Source organism: Peromyscus eremicus, chromosome 4 (assembly GCF_949786415.1).
Source record: "Peromyscus eremicus chromosome 4, PerEre_H2_v1, whole genome shotgun sequence".
NCBI lineage: Eukaryota > Metazoa > Chordata > Mammalia > Rodentia > Cricetidae > Peromyscus > Peromyscus eremicus.
Genome location: NC_081419.1, coordinates 78,764,419 through 78,786,689, shown reverse-complemented (window position 1 = coordinate 78,786,689; position 22,271 = coordinate 78,764,419). Strand labels below are relative to the sequence as shown.

The window sequence follows — 22,271 nt, the reverse complement described above, 5'->3', positions numbered from 1 at the left end:
GGTAGAGAGTACTTATGTCTCTCCTTGAGAAGGAATTTTAGCAACACCTATCAGTTCCTATTATAATTTCTGTGCTTGGACTTATTCTATAAAATGTTTGGAGGCACCTCTCATAAAATGAAAACATAGAATGCTATCACTATTAAAACAAGAAACTACACTTTAAGAACATAACTAGCAAGTAGAAGTGATAAAATAAATAGCTTGTTATCCTAGAAGAAAGAACTCTGGATTCAGAGTTAAGAGAACCGAACAATTCTATGATGTTCAAAAAAAATAATTTTACACATTACAATCAAGGCCTTTGACAATGAGTTCCTTAAGGTGAATCACAACTTTCCATCTAAGCCTGTCATCGTCTGCACTATTTGTCCAATGGCAAACCTTCCTTTTGATATTCCATATCACCACGTGAGGCTATTAGTTCTCTAGTTAATGTATGATGCTCCAGGCCTATTTTACATCCCTGGATGTATCCAATGCATATATTTACAGTATTGTCAGAACATGTGTTAAAGCCGTAATCAAACACACTTCCTACTTACTGGACATTGGTAGAACACTTCGTTTTTATTCCGGCCCTCTGCAGCTTCCACAGCTATGTACTGACTCAAGCCCGTGTGAATGCAGAAGGTTAAAGGGAGGCAGTATTTCAGTCCCTGTCTCTGCTGAAATCCTCCGGCAGCAGTATCGACATCTAGTAAATCTTCAGAGCGGTAGTGATTGGACAGTGCCATACTTCCCAGCAACCTGAGGAGAAAACAGACTCAAAACTGTCAACCTGAGCAGAACCACAGAAACACAGTGCCACAGGGCTTGTGTTTCATCTTTCTGGTGAATAATTTCACACAGGAAATTTTCTTTTTTGTTTTGTTTAAAACAAACAAAACCAGGGTCTTGCTATGCAGCTCTGGCCGGCCTAGGCCTTGCTATGTAGTTGATGCTGGCCTCAAATTTAAGGTAATCCTCCTGCCTCAGGCTCTAAGATCACTGAGATTATAAGCATTAGAATTATGTGCCAGCATGCCCAGCCACACATTGGTAATTTTCTAAGCACTGGTTACCATACAAATTCTAAACCAAGAATATCAAAACCACTAAAATTTCTATATATTGAATTCATTTTATTTTGCTTTTTTTGGTTTTTTGAGACAGGGTTTCTCTGTGTGTGGTCCTGGCTGTCCTAGAACTCATTCTGTATGTTGTAGAATATTATTTTAAGATGTGTTACATTTATTTATGCTGTGAAACATTTGTTTAATGATGCAAAGAAGCATTCCTTTCTTTTATGTTGCATTTGTTTATAACTCTGTGGAGCTGTGTTACTTTCCCTGTCTAAAATACCTGATGGTCTAATAAAGAGCTGAATAGCCAATAGTGAAGCAGGAGAAAGGACAGGTGGGGCTGGCAGACAGAGAGAATAAATAGGAGGTGAAATCTGGGAAGAAAGGACAAAGAAAGAGAAGGAGGGGAAGACTCCAAGGGCCAGCCACCTAGCTACACAGCAAGCAATGGAGAAAGAAGTATAAAGAAAGATATACAGAAACAGAGAAAGATAAAAGCCCAAAGGCAAAGGATAGACAGGTTAATTTAAGAAAAGCTGGCTAGAAATAAGCCAAGCTAAGGCCAGGCATTTATAAGAAAGAATAAGCCTCCATGTATTTATTTGGGAGTTGGGTGACAGGACCCCCAAAGAATAAACAACAATAACAACACTGTAGACAGGCTGGCCTCAAACTCACAAACATCAGCCTGCTTCTGCCTCCTGAGTGCTGGGATTTAAGGCCTGGCTTAAATTCACTCTTTAAATCAGAATATCCTTATTTAGATTTAAAAATTAAATGTCTAAAATATCTAAATGCCAGCCTTTTTAGAAGAAATATAACTTTACTGCTTTTAAGGAACTTGGTGTGGTGGTTCATGCCCGTAACCCCACACTAAGATAAGGCAGAAAGATGGCTGAAAGAATGAAACAAGGGCTATACAGTGGGTTCTTGGCCACCACAGGCTAGAATAACCCTGTCTTAAAAGATACAGTCAGCAAATGGCACATACCTAAAATCCCAGCTGTTCAGAAGGCTGAGAAAAGAGGACAATGTGTTCAAGACCAACACGTAAGACTTTCACTCCAAAATTTAAAAAAAAAAAAATTATATTATATATGGAACGGCTAGTGCTTTTGTGACTTGCTATTTATGTATGCACATATCCTCATATATGCATATATATATATATATATAAATAGCTAATTTAATGATTAAAGGAGTAAATTTTCTGACATCTTTATCTTGATTCAACTTTCAGTTTATCTCATAAAACCAGACAGCAACAAATGTAAACCAAGTCTAAATCTTAGCCAAATTGTCACAAACTTGAAATAGACATGGTAGAAATTAATCTCCACATGTATGCATTAACATCTGTGTGTGTGTGTGTGTGTGTGTGTGTGTGTGTGTGTGTGTGTGGCATGGCAACAATACTGGTCTGGTAAAGAGTCTTCTCCAAGTCTCATTTCTTAGGTAGGCAGGCAGACAGACAAATAACTCTGTACTGAAATTCATGAGCTATCTACCGTGTCAGTTCCAGACAACTCTTAACAAAGTTCGGTTCTGTTTTCTCTTAAAATAATACAGTTTTTCAGCTTTTTCAGGTTTCAATTAACTAGGAAAACAAACAAACTAGTACAAGTCCTCCAGAGGCACTGGGAGTCCCTGGATTTGGAATTACTGGCCACTGCGAGTTGCCCACCATGGGTGCTAGGAACAAGGGACCTCTGCAAGAGCAGTACTCAGTCTTAACCACTGAGCCATCTCTCCAGCCCCCTAAACTGACCTGTTTGTGACCCATTCCTGATATTTCATTTCTGAGTACTACTTTGTGCTATCAGTAGGATCCCCTTGGAGAATCCCAGGGCATACCAGATTTGAAATCATTAACAGTTTCCCATAATCCCTCACACACAGAGAAACATCAGATTCCATCAAGATATTGCAACAGTCTCCCTGCACTCTTGGTATTTTACAAACACAGTATCTTTCAAATAGCTTAATTGCATGAAAGTACAAAAGGAATAGACACATTCAAAGTTTATCAATTTTAAAACTGTAAACAAATTTGATGGCTACTATAGGGTCTTCTTTTACCAAAAAACAAACACTACAATGAATACCTCAACTTGCAAAGGTTTTTAAAAGGCCATTCAATTATAGGCTGTACTTGAGTAAGACAAAACTCTACTTTCCTTAGTTTGGTGTATACAGCTCTGAACAAATCATGCTTTTTTACAATTATAATAGACAGAACTAGTATCAAGTTTCTAAAACATTTTGCCTAACTTGTAACAGGGTAATAAACACATCAAGTACTTAACAGGTTAAATATACTCACAAATGCATACACATATATATCTCTCCTGTATCCCACGCTCCCATCCCCAACCAGATCTCACTTTAATCATAAAAATGTGTTGGCAGGAATAATGCTTTTATGAGACAATTTTAGTAAAATTTAATTTAACCTATAGATATCATCTTATAGATTGCTATAAGGAAGAAGTGGGAATCCACCCTCTCTATTATACATACATTCACATATATATAATATGTAAACAAAATGTACTTTCATTCTAGAATGTAATGTCCATTTCTGAGAATTACTCAAACATCAAACTCCTTACCCTGGAACCACTAACTTCTGCCCATTGTGAATCCGGTATGAACAGCGATAGTCATCAGGGAGCTTGCAACCAATCTGAGCTTCCACAGCATCCAGGTCTTCCTCACGTGCGCCTTCTGCAAACACACACCAAAGACAAAAGTGTGTACAGACAATCAGACTTCAATCTCGTACCCATGCAACAATCTTACAGCAGGTGAATTCTGTCCAACATATACGGTCAAAACACAGGGCCATGAACTGGAAATTGACTTTAAACACTGAACAAGGCCCTTAGTTTCCTCTTGACAGGGAAAATACTGGCACAAAGTAAAATGGAGAGGGGTACCAAGGAAATGAGCAATTAATTATTTTTTTTTACATTATAACAAAAATCTTCTCACTTTTCCAAACCTAATATATTCATACTTAAAAAAAAAAAAACAACCTTGAAAGTTCTCTCAGCTGATGTCATTCTAGAGTTTCAATGTGACCCTTTACAGAAAATATGGGACACTAGACAGATGTAGGTTCATGCTGTGAGGAGTCACTAGGTTGAACTCCTGAGAGCACATTTGAAAACTTGCCCCCTGCATTCTAGCTGTCACAAGCAGGAAAAAAAAAAAAATACCAATACCAAGAGAAGAGATCCACTTCCAAGCAACAAACAGCCCCTCAGGTTGTTGGGCCAAACCTCTCATTATTGAATGATTATGGCAGAAATGCTATTGAAGACATAAAAAAATAAATAAAACAACCAACTACCACCATCACCAAAACACCCCACAAGGTAGCCAGATGTGGTGGCACATGAGTATAACCCCAGCAGTGAGAGTTACAGTGAACTCAGAAACAGGAAAACAGAACAAAATAAGCACACAAGAGGTCAACCAGGCATCTAGAACCACCCTGATTCACGCAATTGCCAATTCTCAAACAAGTGGCCAAAGAGAGGAGCCCAGCTTTAGGAAATATTATAGGACTGATGGATTTAAAAAGAAAAAAAAAAGAGGTGGGGGTCTAGAGTCCACAAAGGAGAAAAGGACCTGTTCAAATAAACAAATATGGTTTGGGCTAAGTTACAGAAAGCCAAGTCCTAAGAAGAAGTGAACTGGAAACAAAGCAGCCCTCACGGACAAAAAGCCCAGTTTTTCCAGTTACATCAACTCCCTGACAATCTGCAGCAGAAGCAGAAGGAAATCTCTAGAAGAAAAAATTATCACCCTAAGACCCAAATAGTCCTGTGCAATCACTCAAAAGAACTAATCCTCAATAAAAACAAGAACTGACTAAAGAGCAAGCTAAGAGTGTTGACACATCCGTGTGATCCTAGCCCCAAGTTCTCAGGATAAGAAATAGGCTAAAAATTAAAATCACAAACTAACACTAGGGGGCTCAGTGATGCGCACAGAGTGATGGACTCAGTGAGGAACTAACATGCACAGGGACCTGAGCTGGAGCCCAAATACCCTCCCATATCAGAACTAAAACTCTTTCACTGTCCAGGAAGCGGTAAACATTAAATTCTATTAGACTTCAATAAATCAAAAATGCATATTTTAATCTATACTGTGATTACTAAAAAGGAAATAAAAGGGAAAGCAAAGAAATTAAACATAATTAAGAATGCAAAAATGGTGAACATATTTAAATGACATGGTTAAGTTCAACTATATTAGTAAATAAATTAAATATCACTAAGCCAAATAACCTAATAAAAAGACAGACTAGGTAAAGAACAAGGGCTCAAGGACACAGTACAGGGGTAGAGAGCAAAGGCTTAGAATGTGTTAGGCCTTGACAGGCGGTGATGGTGCACGCCTTTAATTCCAGCACTCTGAAGGCAAAGGCAGGTGGCCCAAATACATTTTTTTAATATCAGAGTTAAAATGGCAAAAAAAACATTTACAAGCAGTGGATTAATTTTCCACTGCTGCATGAAGTATTAGCAGCTTAAAACAATACTCATTTGTTTGCCTATTTTGCAAGTAAATGTGAGGCTAGGAGAGCCGGGCAAGGCTCCCTGATTAAGCACCTCTCCCACACAGGTGCATACCTTGCCCCTGTACTCTAGGCTTAGCTGAGAGGAGGTGGAGTACACTGAGCCCACCTCCCAGGAAACCAAGCCAGGAACTCATTTGTTTCTGCAGATCTAAAGTTCAAGCACAACTCCACTGGATCCTCTGTGTAGATCCCAATGTTGAAATCATGGTGTTAACTGGGGTGCTTCCTCATCTTACCCATGTTTTGCTTCAGATTTTCTTTAAGCTCACTTAGTTATTTGCAGAATTCAGCAGCCTACAGTTTTTTTTTCAGTGAGGCCCTCAGTGCCTAGCAGCCACCTGACATTCCCTATCATGTAGCCTTCTCCTCCACATACCAGTTTGCTTACTCAAAGTCAACAGAAAAAACATTATGAATCTCTCTGCCTTCTGAAAGGCCCAGATGCTTTTAAGAATGTACTTGATTAGCTGGGCAGTGGTGGCACACACCTTTAATCCCAGCACTCGGGAGGCAGAGCCAGGTGGATCTTTGTGAGTTCGAGGCCAGCCTAGTCTACAGATCGAGATCCAGAAAAGGCACAAAGCTACACAGAGAAACCCTGTCTCGGGGGGGGGGGGGAATGTACTTGATTAAGGGAGGCCCATTCAAGATCATTTTCCTTTTAATTAACATTCAAATTCAATTCATTTGGCACCTTAACTATACCTGCAAAAATCTCTTCACATTTCTTTAAAAAAAATAGAGAACAGTTTTTTAAATAATTTGAATGTATTAAATAATGGGAATCAAGATTTTTTTGTATATCACTGGCTATATGAAAGGAGAAATAACTGTACCATGCATGTATACCATGGGCTGAAAATCTTGGGCTACTTCAGAACAGTGCCTACCACAGGCGGAAATGTCAACAAACCTCTCAGTAACTAATAGAAACAAAAAGACAGAGGCCTGGGGGAAGGCTCAGTGGTTAACAGCACTGGCTCATCTTACAAAGAACCTGAGTTCAACGTCCAGAACCCACACAGCAGCTCACAGCCATCTGTAACTTCTAATCCAAGGAATCTGATGCCCTCTTCTGGCCTCCAAGGACACCAGGGACAGCACATGGTGCACAGATGTACATATAGATAAAATGCCCACACACATAAAATATAATCTTTTTTCATCTTTTAAAAAATAAAAAATGGGTGGTAGTAGCCCATACCTTTAATCCCAGCACTCAGGAGGCAGATGGATCTAAGAGTTCAAAGTCAGCCTGGTTTACAAAACTAGTTCCAAATTAGCCAGGGCTACACAAAGAAACCCTGTCTCAAAAAACCAAAATAAATAAACATAAATAAATAAATAAATAAAGCAAAAATCAGGAAAAGGCAAGATGTCTAGTGTTTAAAGGTGCTTGCCACCAAGCCTGATGACATGAGTCTTCTCTGGGACCCACAGGTAGAAAGAAAGAGCTCACACCTGAAAGTTGTCCTCTGACCTCCATCCAAGTGCCACGGAATGTATGTTACACACACTAAATAAAACGTAATTTTTAAAAAAGGTAGTAAAGTATTTACTACATAAGCATGAGTACCTGAATGTGAACCTCTAGTGCCCAAGCAAGAAGCTGGGTGCAGTGATACCCTGTAATCAAAGAACTAGCGAGGCAGACACAGGAAAATCCTTGAGGTTTGCTGGCCAGACAGTCTAGTCCAACTGTGAGCCTCAGGTTCAGTAAGAGACCCAACACCAAAAATATTTGAACATTTGGGTCATTTCTGGTTCTCGCTGATAGAAATAACATAACTTTTAAAGAAAGATTTATTATTTATAATTATGTGTATAAGTGTCTTGCCTACATATATGTCCATATATGTGCAGTGCCTGGGGAGGCCAGAAGAGACAGAAAGCAATTAAGAAAGACATCCAACATTGCCTCTGGCTTCTACATCACACACACACACACACACACACACACACACACACACACACACAATTTTTAAAAAACCTATAAGATAAACTAGTATGATTAGAGGTAAATTTATAGTCCTAAATATATTAGGGAGTCTAAAGAATAAAAAGACTGAAAAAAAATCTATGACCTAAGTCAGGGGAAAAGGGAATCATAGCAAATTCAAAGAGAAAAAAATTAATAAAATAAAAAAAACATACAGTAAAGGAGACTGACTAAAACACCAGCTCTTTGAAAGGACTAGATTAGTCCCTACCCATCAAGAGTGATAATAACTAATATCAGAAATGGAAAAGGTTTTATCACTAAAAACTTACTAAGCATGAAAGGATGTTAAATACATCTGAAAACATAGACAAAGTAGACAATTTCCTGGACAAAATCTATCAAAGCAGAAAGCCTCAAGACTTAAACAGACATTGAGTTCTTAATTTAAAAGCTTCTGCAATGAATTCCAGGGCTGAATGACTTGCTGACACATTCTACTAATCATCTAAGCAAGAAATCAGACCAAGTTTACATAACTCTTCCAGGGAACAGAAGAGGCAGCACTCCCTCACTTATTTTAAAGTCCTGCCCTTAAATCAGCATCATTTTGATACAAAATCCTGCTAAGAACACTGCAAGACAGGAAAATTACATGCCAAACTCTCACAAACATCGATGGAAAATTCCTAGTGAGGGGCTAGAGAGATGGCTCAGCGGTTAAGAACACTTGCTGCTCTTATAGAGGACCTGGGTTCAGTTCCCAGCACCCACACAGTGGCTAATAACTATCCTAACTTCAGCTCCAGGGGATCCTCTACCTATGCAGAGACTGCATACATGTAGACATAATGCAAGTAAGACACTCCATACACATAAAAAATAAATAGAAATCTTTTCTTAAGAAGTTGTTATTTCTAACAGTCAGAACTGGAAATGACCCACATATTCACAATGGTAGGATGAACATAAACTCAGTCTACTCATATACAGCACTAGTCTGTAACAAAAATGGAACTACTATTGAGCCTCACAACCAAAATAGAATTAACTCATCCAAAATACTACTTAACCACATAATTTATGAAGTCAAGAGAAAATCACTATGAATTAGCAGTCAGGACAGTGGTTGTCTCTATGAAAGAGGGAGGGACACAAGGGGCTTCTGGGTATAAATAATACTCTACTATTTGATCTGGAGACTGTTTTAATGAATTCATTCACTTTGTGATAACTCTGTGAGTTGTGCATTGTGATTTGTGAACATATCTACATATCTGTTAACATCACTAATGATGGCAAACATCAACTTTGAAGGAATCTTCCCAAAAAACCTACAACTCCAACCATGAAGAAAGTATCACACAAAACCAATCTGAGATATTTTCTACAAAATACCTCATGAGTTCTTCTCAAAACTGTGTAAGTCATAAAAGATAAGACTCAGAAAGTACTACTGCCAGTTAATAAGAAATGACAGCTACATGTGATGTGGTATTATGGACTGGATCCTGAAAGAACACTAAAGACATTAATGGAAAGTCTGATGAAATCTAAATCAAATGTAAAAGTAACAAAATATTAATGAATTTTTAGTTCTGATAAATGTCCTCCAGTGTAATATACTCGGGAAACTGAATATACAGAACTCTCTGAAAATCTAAATTACTCTATAAAATTAATATATATATTAATTTTTAATAAATATATATAACTATAAAACTCTCTATATATAACTCTAATACATACACTAAGGGTTAGGGAGATGCCTCAGTCTAGAAAGCCCTTGCTCTGCAAGAATGAAAACTTGAGTTCAGATCCCTAGCAACCTTTATAAGCCAGGCACTGTGCTGAGTCACTGCAATTCCATAAATTAGAGACACAGGCAGGCATATCCCTACAGCTCACTGACCAGTCCATCTAGTTAAGTTCATGAGTGCAGGTTCAATATGTCTCAAAAAAATAGGGCGGAAAACAACGTAGGCATCAACCTCTGATCTTCACATGCACGTGTTCACGTACACACACACACACACACACACACACACACACACACACACACACTACATACACATACAAAAGAAAATGTAAAAAACCAGAAGTTTAATAGAAAAGAAACCAAGCAGAACATAAGCCAGAAGTAGTATGTTGGTTAAGGAAAGAAGCTAACGTTTGTATTCTATGTGTTACATGTTAAACTATTTAATACGTAAGATTTAGAAATAAAAACACCCATAGTTAGCTGGGTGTGGTGACACACACCTTTAATCCCAACACTTGGGAAGAGAGACAGGTGGATCTCTATGAATTTGAGGCCAGCCTAGTCTACAGAGCTAATCCCAGGACACCCAGGGCTACACAGAGAAACCCTGTCTCTAAAAACAAACAAAAAACCCTGAATTTAGAAGCCAAGCGAGGTAGTGCAAAACTGGCCTTTAAGCCCAGTGCTCGGGAGGCAGAGGCAGGTAGTTCTCTGTGAGTTCAAGGACAGCCTGGTCTATAATAAAGTAAGTTCCAGGAAAGCCAGTGCTGTTACACAGAGAAACCCTGTCTCAAAAACCAAAAAAAATCAACCAACCAAACAAAACACCATAGTTAGCAAAAAGAGATAAGGAAATACATGTTTACAATACAAGAAAATCAAGACTGAAAAAGACATTCTGCTATGATAAGCCAGACTGGTCCTTATCTTGGCTCCACTACTTACTGTGGATCTTTCTGGAAGTTACTGATCTGTTTGACCTTGTTCTCTCCTCCAAAAAAGAAGCTAATACCACCCACTTGAGAGAGTTACAGGAAGGACTACAAAAAATGTCACGTGTTTATTTATTTATAAAGTGACTTACTGCTTCAATAAATATTCACCTATCATAGAGGAAACAATGACCATTTACCAGAAGCCAAGATCAGTTTATCTTTGTTGCTTACTGGTTACTGGATGTCAAACAGACCGCCTAAATGCTCTTTGTATCCTTTCTCTGATATGAAATGAAGGTACTAGTAATTAATCAGGATTTGGTAAATTATAGCTGAGAGGCTAAATCCTTTTTATTGGAATCCAGCCACTCCATTTTTGTTTCTGTATTATCTATGGATGTTTTCCAGAAACAACAGCGTAACAGCAGGACTAAACACAACACACAGGTCTCAATGAGAGACCATGGGTCCCACAAACTCTAAAATATTTACTGTTTGTTCCTTTAAAGGACTATTAAACTACCAACTCAATTCTAAGGAGAATATGATTTGAAAATACACAATTAAGAACATCAATACAATACAATATCAAAATGCTCCACAAAGATGACCCCATGTCCAATGCCTACTTGCCTGCTAATCTTCCTTTTTACTTGACACCTTTATAACCTTCAAATTGAATGAGGGCTGTGGAACTTGCAGCCAGCAGCTAGGTTCTTAACTTAGCGGTCGGTCAAAGTCGTAAGCCTGAAATTCCTAGCATTTCCAGCACTATAGATACACTAGGTTTTAACCTTATTCCAAACTCATGACAAGCCCTGAGAACTGGCACCTAGCAGTAGAGCAGACATGGTGAAGGAATCTGACAGCTGGATACAGAACAGACACAAGGAGCCCAGGAATAACAACAGACAAAAGAAAAAGGAGCTATAAGTCTCTCCAAAAGACCAATCATACGACAGTCTCACACTAATAGTGCCCTAATATGGAGTGACCCTTTAAGGAACCTCAGAAATTCTAAACAAAATGGGCTAGGTCCTCTTCCTTCAACCACAACTAAAAATTACACTTCCAAGGTGAGGCCCCTAGTCAACCTGACTTTGTTTTTTACTTATAGATGATAAACCTGGTCTTTTATGCCCTAAGTGCTATCCCTACAAAAAGAGAATAATCATCTTCCTTACAGGATTTTTGGAAATTAAATGAAGTAATATGAAATTTTAGTTTTGCCAGGCAGTGGTGGCACACGCCTTTGATCCCAGCACTGAAGAGGCAGAGGCAGACAGATCTCTGTGAGTTTAAGGCCAGACTGGTCCACAGAATGAGTTCCAGGACCGTCAGGGCTACACAAAGAAAACATGTCTCAAAATATTAAATAAAAAAAACCATCTAGTTTCATGTCTACCCTTGTGCTATTATAACTATTACCTATTTTACTTCTCACCACTGCAAACCTATTTTCAAACTATGTGCTCTTGAAGTAGCTTACCCATGCAGGTGAATGCTATTACTTATTTCTTCTTAGAGGATAAGCTGTTAGGATATTAATGGGGGACTCCCAGTGTTCCACCCTACTCCATCTACTAAGACCATTTACTCTGCCTTCTAACAAACCCAGATTTAAGCACCTTGTCGTGAAATCATGGTTTGTCTGAAGGTAACATTTTCATGAGAAATTACAGTGGAAATCTGAAAGAAAAGGGAATGCTATTTCAAAAAGACTGCTTCTAATGAAAAAGAGTAAAAAAGAATGGATTCTAATTTTAGCTTAGCAAAACCACAGCATACACATGGTTCCACTTAGTGAAGAAGTCTGAAAAAACTTCAAGCGGAAAGCAGGTAAACAGTTATAAATGTATTTTTATGGGGGTTAATTAATAAATCAAACAGAAATAACTTGTTAATATTTCTAGTCATAATTAGACAATAGAATAGAAAGAACAAAGATTCTTGATCAAATAGACTCCAGTTCAATTTTTAGTTTTACTTTGTAAATACTAAATGAAAAGTTGTCCTTACTCTGTGTTACTCTAACATGCGTAAAGACCCAGGTTCTTTCCTAACATTTGGTAGATGTCAAACAAGAAATGGTATTGATACAAGTTTTCAATTAAAAATTCATCTTGGGGGCTGCAGAAGGCATGTCTTGTCACTTAAGCATGAGGACTGGAGTTTGGATCCCCAGAGACCACACTGAAGTTCAGCAGGTGAGGCAGCCCACCTGTACTCCAGCATTTGGGAGGCAGAGGCAGGAATACCTGGGGTAAGCAGGCTAGCCAGACTAGCACAGTCAGCGAGCTCAGGAAGAGACCCTACCTCAGTAAATAAAGTGGAGAGCAATCCAGTGATGTCCTCTGGCCTCCAAACATGGATGTGAGCGCACATGTGAACATGACACATGGACACCACATACATACACACAAAACAATAACAACAGTAATCATCTTTTAGGACTGGGGGTATAGTTCCATGATAGAATACTTGCCTAAAATGCATGAGGCCCTGGGCTCAATCACCATCATTGCAAAAATAAAAATAAATCATAATGGTTATTCTCAAGCAATTTTAGCATTGTTTCTTTATATAAAAACAAATATAAAGATAAAGTAGTTTAGCTTTTTATCTAATAAATGTATGGGTTTCTAGGCAAACCAAAAAAAGGGCAAGATCCTTTTAACAATGTCAGCATTATACTTCCTTGGCTATTAACAAAATGTGAATGGTGAACTAGAAGAGGTTGGATTAGCCCAGGTACATGACAGATCCAAAGTTATTTAAATTAGTCTAGCTATACTAACTAAAATACGGATGGGAGACCCTGTATTCCCAGTACCTTTCAGAGATAAAACCATCCGAGGACACCTGGGCTCCAAGTACTTCTTGAGGTCATCCCAGGCCTTTTTAATAGCAGCATAATGGTCAATGTATCTTCCTACATCTGAGTAAGTAGAGATGAAGAGAGATCTCCAGCACTGTTTCTTCCGGGATTTCTCTTCCCTAAATAGATGTTAAAAAAAAAAAAAAAAAAAAAAAAAGATTAAAAACTCCTTTAAAATGATTTTAACATGTACTTTTTCTTTTCCTTTGCTTTCTGAGAGAGGGTCATATATAGTACAGGCTGGTCTTCACCTAGCTATGCAGCTAAGGATAGCCCTAAACTTCTGATCTTCATGCCTCTAGATGTCACATGCTAGGATTAGAAATGTGTACCACAAACCCAGCTTAGTACATATTTTTGATACCTACCAACACACTTTCATTGGGAGTTTGTGGTTACTCTGCCTTTTTATTTTCCTAACTTATTTTAGCTACAAAGAGAACTAGATAGCAAGAAGTGATACATCAAAACCTTTAACAGCTACTACTGTCATGGTGGGGTTATTTATTAGTCACTTACTTTCTGACTTTCCACTCAAGTTTTTCCCCAAGTTTCCTAGTTCTAAACAAAATATGTGAATAGTATGTCAGTACAAATTTCAACTTACTCCTAAAAACGTTATCAGTTCCCCTGCCTCTACCTTCCAAGTGCTGAGGTTACAGGTGTGTGCTACTGAATCTGGCCTTAATTATAAAAATATAAAAGGCACTAGGTGGTGGTGGTACGTCTTTAATCTCAGCACTCGGGAGGCAGAGGCAGGCGGATCTCTATGAGTTCAAGGCCAGCCTGGTCTACAGAGCGAGTTCCAAGACAGGCTCCAAAGCTACACAAAGAAACCCTGTCTTGAAAAAAATTAAAAATTAAAAAAATATATATATACATATATATGGCACAAGTAGTTGTCCCATTTTTGAGAATATTTAGAATAGCATAATATTGCTCTAGCACATCTACACTGGATCAACCAGAGAATCGTAAATCAAGACAAATACATAATTTAACATCTTTCCTTGCTTTAATTATATAAACATGTATTGAGTGTTCACTTGGCCACTGAGAACATTAAGAAATGCACACTTTTTTCTGTTCAGAAAGTAGACAGTCTGATCATAAACAAAGAACGCAATGCAAACTTAACACAGAGATAAGCAACCACAAAGGATACTGAGGACTGTCCCCCGAGCCTGGACTCTTTCCTACAGAAGATGTAGCCCACTGGAGGACTTACGGGGAAGCTGGAAGGGGAGGGCTGAAGCTGTGGTCTGGGATGCAGGGGAGATTTAAGGGTGAAAACTAGGAACGTTACAGAAGACTTGGGGAAGTTCTGAAGTAGACCTGGTGAGGCCACAGACTGAAGACAGCTGTGGTACCAGGTGAAAAGAGTGAGGAGGGTGTGAGCCATGAAGGAAGCACTACTGGGAAGGCCAGTGGTTTCAGCAGACGCAGGGAGAGAGACGAGTTGGGGTGACCCCTAACTCTGGCTTGGGGTCACGGACGGGTGCTACAGTGGAGACAACAGCTGCACAATTCAAGGTTTGGATGTGAACCAAGGACACATCAGAGCAGAGGTGGTTTTGTTTTCTGGAACAGTATGTGTAGTTCAGGCTAGCCACAAACTCAGGGTCTTGTACTACAGTCCCCCAAGTGCTGGACTCCAGGTGTTTTGGTTTTTGTTCAGTTTCAGTTCGGTTTGGGCAAAGGGGTGTAAGGAGGGAATAAAACATCTTTTTATTAATATATAGCATTAACATAAATACATACAGCTAGCAACAAGGCTGGGGTTGTAACTCAACTGCAGAATGCTTGCCTAGCATGAGTGAGGTCCTGGGTACAATATCCAGCACTGTAAAAACTGAGCTTTTGATTTTTTTTCTTTTAAGTCTTGAGAAACCCTGTCTTAAAAACACAAACAAAAATCAAACTAAAAAAAGGTCTTTAGTTCTAAGCCTTTAGAAGTTATTTATGGAAATTGTTTCTATATTTCTAAATCCTTATACTTCTGGTTCTTGATTTACAAATTTCACATGTATGAGTGATGCCTTTGCTGTGGAATAATCCTGTGAAGATTTGTCACTGTGATTGGTTTAATAAAGAAGCTGACTGGCCAATAGTGAACAGAATAAGGTTAGGCAGGAGAGTTAGACTAGGAGAATGCTGGGAGGAAAAAGGGCAGAGTCTGGAGTTGCCAGCCAGATGCAGAGGGAGCAGGAGATGAACAAGCCATGTTAATAAAGGTACCACCATGTGGCAGAGCGTAAATAAGGAATACGGGTTAACTTCAAAATGTAAGAGCTAGTTAGTAATAAGCCTGAGCTATCGGCCCAGCATTTATAATTAATATAAACCTCAGTGTGTTTATTTGGGAGCTGCTGGTGGAACAGAAACTTCCATCTACATGCCCCTAAGTGAAAGATGAGGATATATCAACACTTAAAATTCTTCATTCCCTTGGTAGAACTAATGCTTTCAGCTTCAAATAATATACTTAGTTCGAGGTCAGACTGATCTACAAAGTGAATTCCAGGACAGCCAGGGCTACACAGAGAAACCCTGTCTCAAAAACCCAAAACATATTAAATATTAAATATATATTAACTATATTACATACACACACACACTTAGAACCTATAGTTCTCCACCAACTTTAGCAATCCTGACTTCCCACGATTGAAGAAACATGTTAGGTATCCCTGCTTTTTCTTCTACTTCTCCTAAATCTCACTGTCATCTACATTTTTATTCTGGCTATGTGGTAACTTTGACTGGACCCAGTAATAGAAACTGGGTTAGAAAGGAAAACTAGTACATAGTATTATGGTAGTCAAAGGTCAGGATTCAAAACTATATATTCTGCACTAGAGGCTGGGAAGGGAAGAAAGCAAGGGGTTCAGAACATCACTGGAAACAGAGTTAACTAGAAAGGAGAAGTATTAGTAGGCAATGGCTACAGTTTACTACAATTTACTGTATGTTTTATAACATGTTATAAAGAACTAAGAAGGTGGTACTGGAAAACTCCAAATACAAAGAAATGATACACACTTAAAGGAGCTGAAAATACTAATTAGCCTGACTTCTTATACATTGTAAATATGTACTGAATTACACTTTATCCCATAAACATGAGCAATTATTGCATATCAATTAAAAATTACTCTAGTGCAGCAGTTGTCAACCTGTGGGTCATAACCCCTTTGAGGGTTGAATGACCCTTTCACAGGGGTCCCCTAAGACCATCCTGCATATCAGGTATTCACATTATAATTCATAACAGTAGCAAAATTACAGTTATAAAGTAGTAATGAAAATAATTTTATGGTTGGGGGTCACCACACTATGAGGAACTGTATTAAAAGGTCGCAGCACCAGGAAGATTGAGAACCACTGCTCTAGGGCCAAGTGTGGTAGCTCACCCTTGTAATGCCAACACAGCAGAGGCTGAAGCGGAAGCGCTGCCACAGGGTCACTGTGGTGATACAGTGTGTACCCTAATAAAGCTTGTTTGAGGATCAGAGGACAGAACAAGCCACTAGATTAAAATAGAGGTCAGGCAGTGGTGGCACACACCTTTAATCCTAGTACTCCAGAGGTAGAGATCCGTCTAGATCTCTTTGAGTTCAAGGACACCCTGAACTACATGAGATTGACTCAGTCTAGGAGAGAAAACAGAGCCAGGCAGTGGTGGCACACACCTTGAATCCCAGGAAGTAATATGGCAGGGTGGAGAAAGGTACACAAGGCTGAGGAGACAGGACTAGAGGCTCTTTTTGGCTGAGACCTTTCAGGTGAGGACTCAGAGGCTTTCAGTCTGAGGAAACAGGATCGGCTGAGGAGCTGGTGAGGTGAGGTTGGCTGTGGCTTGTTCTGCTTCTCTGATTTTTTTAGTATTCACCCCAATATCTGGCTCAGGGTTTTCTATTAGTAAGACCATTTAAGAATTCAAACAACAGGTCGAGGCCAGCCCAGACTAGAGAATGAGTCGCTGTCTCTAACAACAATGAAAAATTTACTCTTAAAACAAAAAAACCCTACACCGTAGCCTACACCCATAAAAGAACAAATGTTCACAAACACTTACTCGGTTATCAGCCAGTACTTTTTGCAATGTCTTCTCCACAAAGGATCATGAGTTGAGAGCTGGTTGAGTCTTCGACTGACATGGCAACAACTGGCGGTGACCAGATTCAGTTAGTACAAAAGGGAGGAAAATTTAAAAACAAAGATTCAAATAGTCATTGTTAAATTCTGTTTGATGCCCTTTATTTCTCATATTTCTACTTACTACCTATATAGCTGCAATGCAGTATCTTTTCAAATCATTTAATGTGTGAGTTAATATAACTGCCCTGTGAGTAATAAGGAGAAAGTAACATACTATCTCAAATTAAACTAAATTCCCAATAGATTAAAACAGTTTAACCCACCACAGTCAAGCAAATATGCACCAAAACCGTTAGGCCCTGGCAACAGGTTAGACACTTGGCAAAGTTGGACTGTACTGGGCAAGAAAGATGCTGCAGTATGCTGGATGAGTCTGTAGACAAAAATAGTATTCAACTCCACTCATTTCCACAAACATTTATGGAGGAGTCACGTCACTTCAGTTTAAAATTCTGATTACTACCTAAAGCTTTGAACTAAAAATCTATTCTTCCAAGAGGCTACATGATCTCAGCCACCCTTCATGCAGCCTGCCTGTTAGTCATTACTACCTTTAGCAAAAACAGCTTTCTAGTTTTTCTAGTTGAACCGGCCACACTACTGTTAAGAGACCGTGAGCCTCTTCACACCATTCCCTTCACTAGGACAGACCAGCACTCTGCCACACTTTCATCTTGCACGAGTTAGTCATCCTGACCTCCACATTCCAACAGTGCAACCTGTGTATTCCTTACACACACACACACACACACACACACACACACACACACACACACGGCCGCTCTTGTTTGACTTTCCATCTTGTCTACAGTATTTCAGCGACATCAAAAAAGACCCTATCTCTCCTATTCACTATTGTATGTCTACATTTAACCAACACATGGCAGGCACTCCAAAAAAAACTGATTGAACAACTGAATACAAAAACCAACAATCCTTACACTCTAGAAGTGCACACTGTTAGGACAAACTGCAGCTAAGGAAGATGGGAGAGTAAGGTTGCCAAGTTGAGCAGAGTGAACTCTTCCAGACAAGGAGCAGAGCTTACACAACAACATGCAAGTGTGTGGCACGCCGCCTGATGTCTGCTCTAGCTGGAATGGACTGTGCAAATACGACAGTGCAGGAAGGCCTGAAAGGCTTAGATAATAAGCCGGAAGATAAGGGCCTGAAATCCTGCAGAAGCTCAGGGTACAGTCTGTAAACAGGGCTATTACGGGCTTTTAAGAAGAATGACAGCCAGGTTCGTCTTCGGAAGGTAACTGTGGCAGCAATCAAAGACAGAAGGCTGTCAAGGTAAGTTACAGCAAGGGAGTATTCCAGATGAAATCAATTTGAGCTTTACAGCCTTTTCTACAGAAAAACTTTCTCTGCTTTAGTACAGGCTGAAGTAGGGGGAAATGTGTTTTCTGAAAAAAAAAAAAAAACAAACAAAAAAAAAACAACAACCAAGTGTTAGCAGGTACGAGTGGAGGCCATAGCAGAAAACGCAGGAAATACCTCTGCCACCACTTAGCTAGGCCAACCAAACTGTAACTCCAAGAAATCTGTACCTCTAAAATCCCCTAAAACCCGAGGATACAATCATCAAACGGCTAGGATCCAGTCATCAATCAAAAACCAAAACTCTGTCTCCTCCATATAAGAGAGGGCCTTTTTGCCTCCTCTACAAACATACACGGAAGCACAAGAACCCCTGGCCATGCTGTCAAGGATGTAAACAATCCTTAACACGGGGGGGGGGGGGGGGGGGGGGGGGGACACGACACACAGCAGCGCCATTTCTTTCTCCAACCTGAACAGTCCCGTTCTCTGAAAGAATTGGGCATTGGGCTTTGGCCACCCGTACTAGCAGGCCGGTTGTTTATTTTTTTTTTGGAGCAAACGTTGGTGATTCGGGAAGGCCTGAGGTAACTGCAGTCACCTGTAAGGCCTCACCGGAAGTCGGTGACAAAAACACAAAATCCAACCACCCACCGTAGGGAGGAAAACTGACAGCCAAAAAAGTCGCAAACACAAGGGAAAGTGCATGCTGCCGGTGACCACGGGGGCATCAGAGGGAATCAGAAGGTCGCAGGCCTCCTGGCGCGCGTTCTACCTGCCCACGCGGGCTCTGGTCATCCTGGACCCCAGGCCCGACAGGGATGCGCGTGGGCCGAGACAGCGGCCTTTCCACGGCGCCAGACCAGGCCCCAAAGGGCCAGCGAGGGTCCGCGGCGTGCTGCGCCAAGAGGCCACCGCTCTCCTCGGCCAACCGGCCTAGCCAAGGCTGGAGGGAGAGGGCGCTAAGTCCTCGGGTACCTGGGCAGGAGTAAGGCCTGAATGCCCAGCCCCCTCCTCCCTCAGCACCCCCGATGTGGCTCTGCAGGGTAACGGCTGCCCTGCAGTCACCCTCGGCTGCAGAGGGAGCCCGCGGCGTCCAGTCGGCGACCCGGGGCCTCCTCCCCTGCCTCCTTCGCCGCCTCCTTCCACGTTCCCACCCCTGCCACGAGCACCGCCCCATTACTTGATTAGGTCCCTGTAGTCCACGAAGGATAAGATGAGCAGAAGGGGGTCGGTGGGCAGCGACTCCAGGGTGAACGGCCCGATCTCGGCCTCCACGGCAGCCATCTTGCCCGGCCCGCTGCAGCCCGGCACCACCCCGGCCCCGCCCCCGCCGCCCGAACCGCTCGGCGGCCGCTGGCACAGGTTAGTTATGTAACTGTCAGCCGGCCCCGCCCCCTGGACGCCCCGCCCACCCCGCGGCCCGCCCTGCGGCTGTCTGGCGCTGTGTCTGCTTCTCCGCCGATGCGCACTTCCCTCCACAGCCCCGTCCGTCTCCCCAGCTCAGCCCAGAACCCTGCCAGGCTGTCCCCGAGTCTTCGCTCTCTCTCTCTCTCCTTCCTGCCATTTTCTATGTGGTATCCTCAAAGCCTCGACCTAAACCTCACGCTAATCATCCCGGGCCTCCTTGGCGTCCCAAGCCCACGACTGCCTTTCCAGTCCGTGAACTTGACTCCCCCGCCCCACCCCCACCCGCACTCCGCCTTGCGGCTCTTTTCCACGTAGTAGGGAAGGAATGGCGGGGAGAGAGACAGAGGGAAAGGCACTCCAACTTCGAAATAATCGGGAGGCTATAATTCTACCACTGCCCACAAAGCGAAATGGTCCTAAAAATGAAAATCATCTCTGGGTAAATTCCTTGTCTAGATAACCAACAAATGTTAGTTTCCAAAGCTTTTACCACTAGGTTTCTAAACCTACCCGCATCCCGGAGAAAGTTTCTCCCAACTACTTAGTGTAAGAAATAATCAAATATGAATCCTTTCCATCAAGCACTATAAGACTTGTGTTCAGGACAAGGAATTTAATTTTTTTTATTCCCCCTCATCTCATAAGACTTTTATACAAATGTTTTAATCCCCTCCACCAGGAAAACCTTCCAGTAATTTGAGTCAGGTGGTGGTGATGCACTCCTTTAATCCCAGTACCAGGGAGGCAGAGGCCGGCAGATCTCTGAGTTGGGGATTGGACGCCAGCCTGGTTTACAGAGTGACTTCCAGGATAGCCAGGGCTACACAGAGAAACCCTGACTTGGAAACAAAAACAAAACAACAAACAACACTTTCCAGTAATTTGACAGCCTGGAGTTGTGACTTCCCCCTTCCTCTATGTTTCCTGTGTGCCTTTTTTTTTTTTTTTTTTCAGACTATCCAATTGAACTAAGACTGTGAGGTTGGACCCCACCAATGGGAAAGACACAGTCACTACCAGAATTAGAATAAAAGCCAGATGCACTGCCTGACTGGAGGTGTGGCTCTTCTGAGCACACCCTCTTGATCAAGAGTAAATCTGTCTTGTCCAGACACATAGTTGGAGTGGTGGACTCTGTCTTTGAGACCTCAAACTTGCTTCTAACATTAGGAGGACAGATGATATGATCTCTCCTACCCCTCTGATGGGTTTCTGTCAGCTACTTTCACTTCACTTGGTTGGCATGGCAAATTTTCAGCCTAAGGGTAAATTGTACAGAAATTGAATTCTTTAATTTTTATTTTATACACTCAGATTTGGGACCACAAGCTGAGGGGCTGAACTGAATAAGACCATTGGAGGACGGGAAGATGTGATTCTTCAGCTTTGTAGAAATTATATTAAGGTGGGTGTGGGAGAAGTGTGGTGGATGAGATCATGGACCAAGGAGTAAATTCTTCTTTTCCGTTGATTTCACAGGGGCTGTTCCATAGAGAGCCTTGGGAAATCCAAAAGACCTGGACTTCACATACCGGTCACTTACGTCACTAGTAGTGAGATGGCGCATTAGTTATCTGTATCTAAGTTCTGTGAAGTGGTCCTCATCTCCAAAACCACTCCTCCTATTTGTTAATAAATGTTAATTTCCCAAGCTTGTGAGTGTAACAGTCACTACATTTCCTTGATGATTATAAATTCCAAAAGAAAGTTTCCTTTTTTAAAATCACATGTATGTATGTATGTATGTATGCACATATTTTGAGTATGGGAAGCTATGTATGTAAGCATACCATGGAGGTCAAGGGACAACTTGCAGGAGTCCATTCTCTCCTTCCATTTTCTTCCTGGGTCGTCAGGCCTGGTAGCAAGTACCTTTACTCCCTAAGTGACATCACCATGGAGAAAGTTTCTCTTAAGTACTTGGAAAAGTGAATATGATCTCCCTCACTCCTCTACAAAAGTGCATTTTCTCAATTCACTATATCGTTAATGCTTTTATAACCCCCGCTCTGCCCAGAAAAGCAAAACATCCACTGCCTGTATCTCTGTGTTTCCTCGTGGTTGATATATTGTGCACCCCAATAAATTTATCTGGGGGGTCAGAGAACAGAACAGCCACTATATTAAACATAGAGGTTAGGCAGTGGTAGAACACGCCTTTAATTCTACCATTCCAGAGGCAGAGATCCATCAGATCTCTGTGAG

The 22,271-nt window shown here is 40.9% G+C and overlaps 1 protein-coding gene, 1 long non-coding RNA gene and 1 other non-coding gene across 4 annotated transcripts in view; 1 reads left to right on the top strand and 2 right to left on the bottom strand.

Moving 5' to 3' along the window:
• Fbxo3 (F-box protein 3) overlaps positions 1-20,000 on the bottom strand; it is a 34,447-nt gene extending 14,447 nt beyond the window's left edge. Inside the window, exons 1-5 of one of the 2 annotated variants that reach the window (XR_009378840.1) lie at positions 19,840-20,000; positions 17,251-17,340; positions 13,128-13,291; positions 3,677-3,791; positions 546-750 (exon numbers count right to left, since the gene is read on the bottom strand). Coding sequence is in view for 1 of the 2 variants with exons in the window: in XM_059261024.1 (XP_059117007.1) it covers positions 546-750; positions 3,677-3,791; positions 13,128-13,291; positions 17,251-17,340; positions 19,840-19,943 (678 nt within the window). In the remaining variant the exon portion in view is untranslated. The remainder of the gene's footprint in view (positions 1-545; positions 751-3,676; positions 3,792-13,127; positions 13,292-17,250; positions 17,341-19,839) is intronic. The other variant, XM_059261024.1, reaches the window with a different exon arrangement.
• Positions 5,645-5,783, bottom strand: LOC131910176 (small Cajal body-specific RNA 21). Its single transcript, XR_009379035.1, has one exon. It is a non-coding gene; the product is annotated as a small Cajal body-specific RNA 21 (non-coding RNA).
• On the top strand, positions 19,146-21,717 carry LOC131909415 (uncharacterized). The gene is made up of 2 exons (XR_009378842.1): positions 19,146-20,021; positions 21,381-21,717. It is a non-coding gene; the product is annotated as an uncharacterized LOC131909415 (long non-coding RNA).
• The last annotated feature ends 554 nt before the right edge of the window (positions 21,718-22,271 follow it).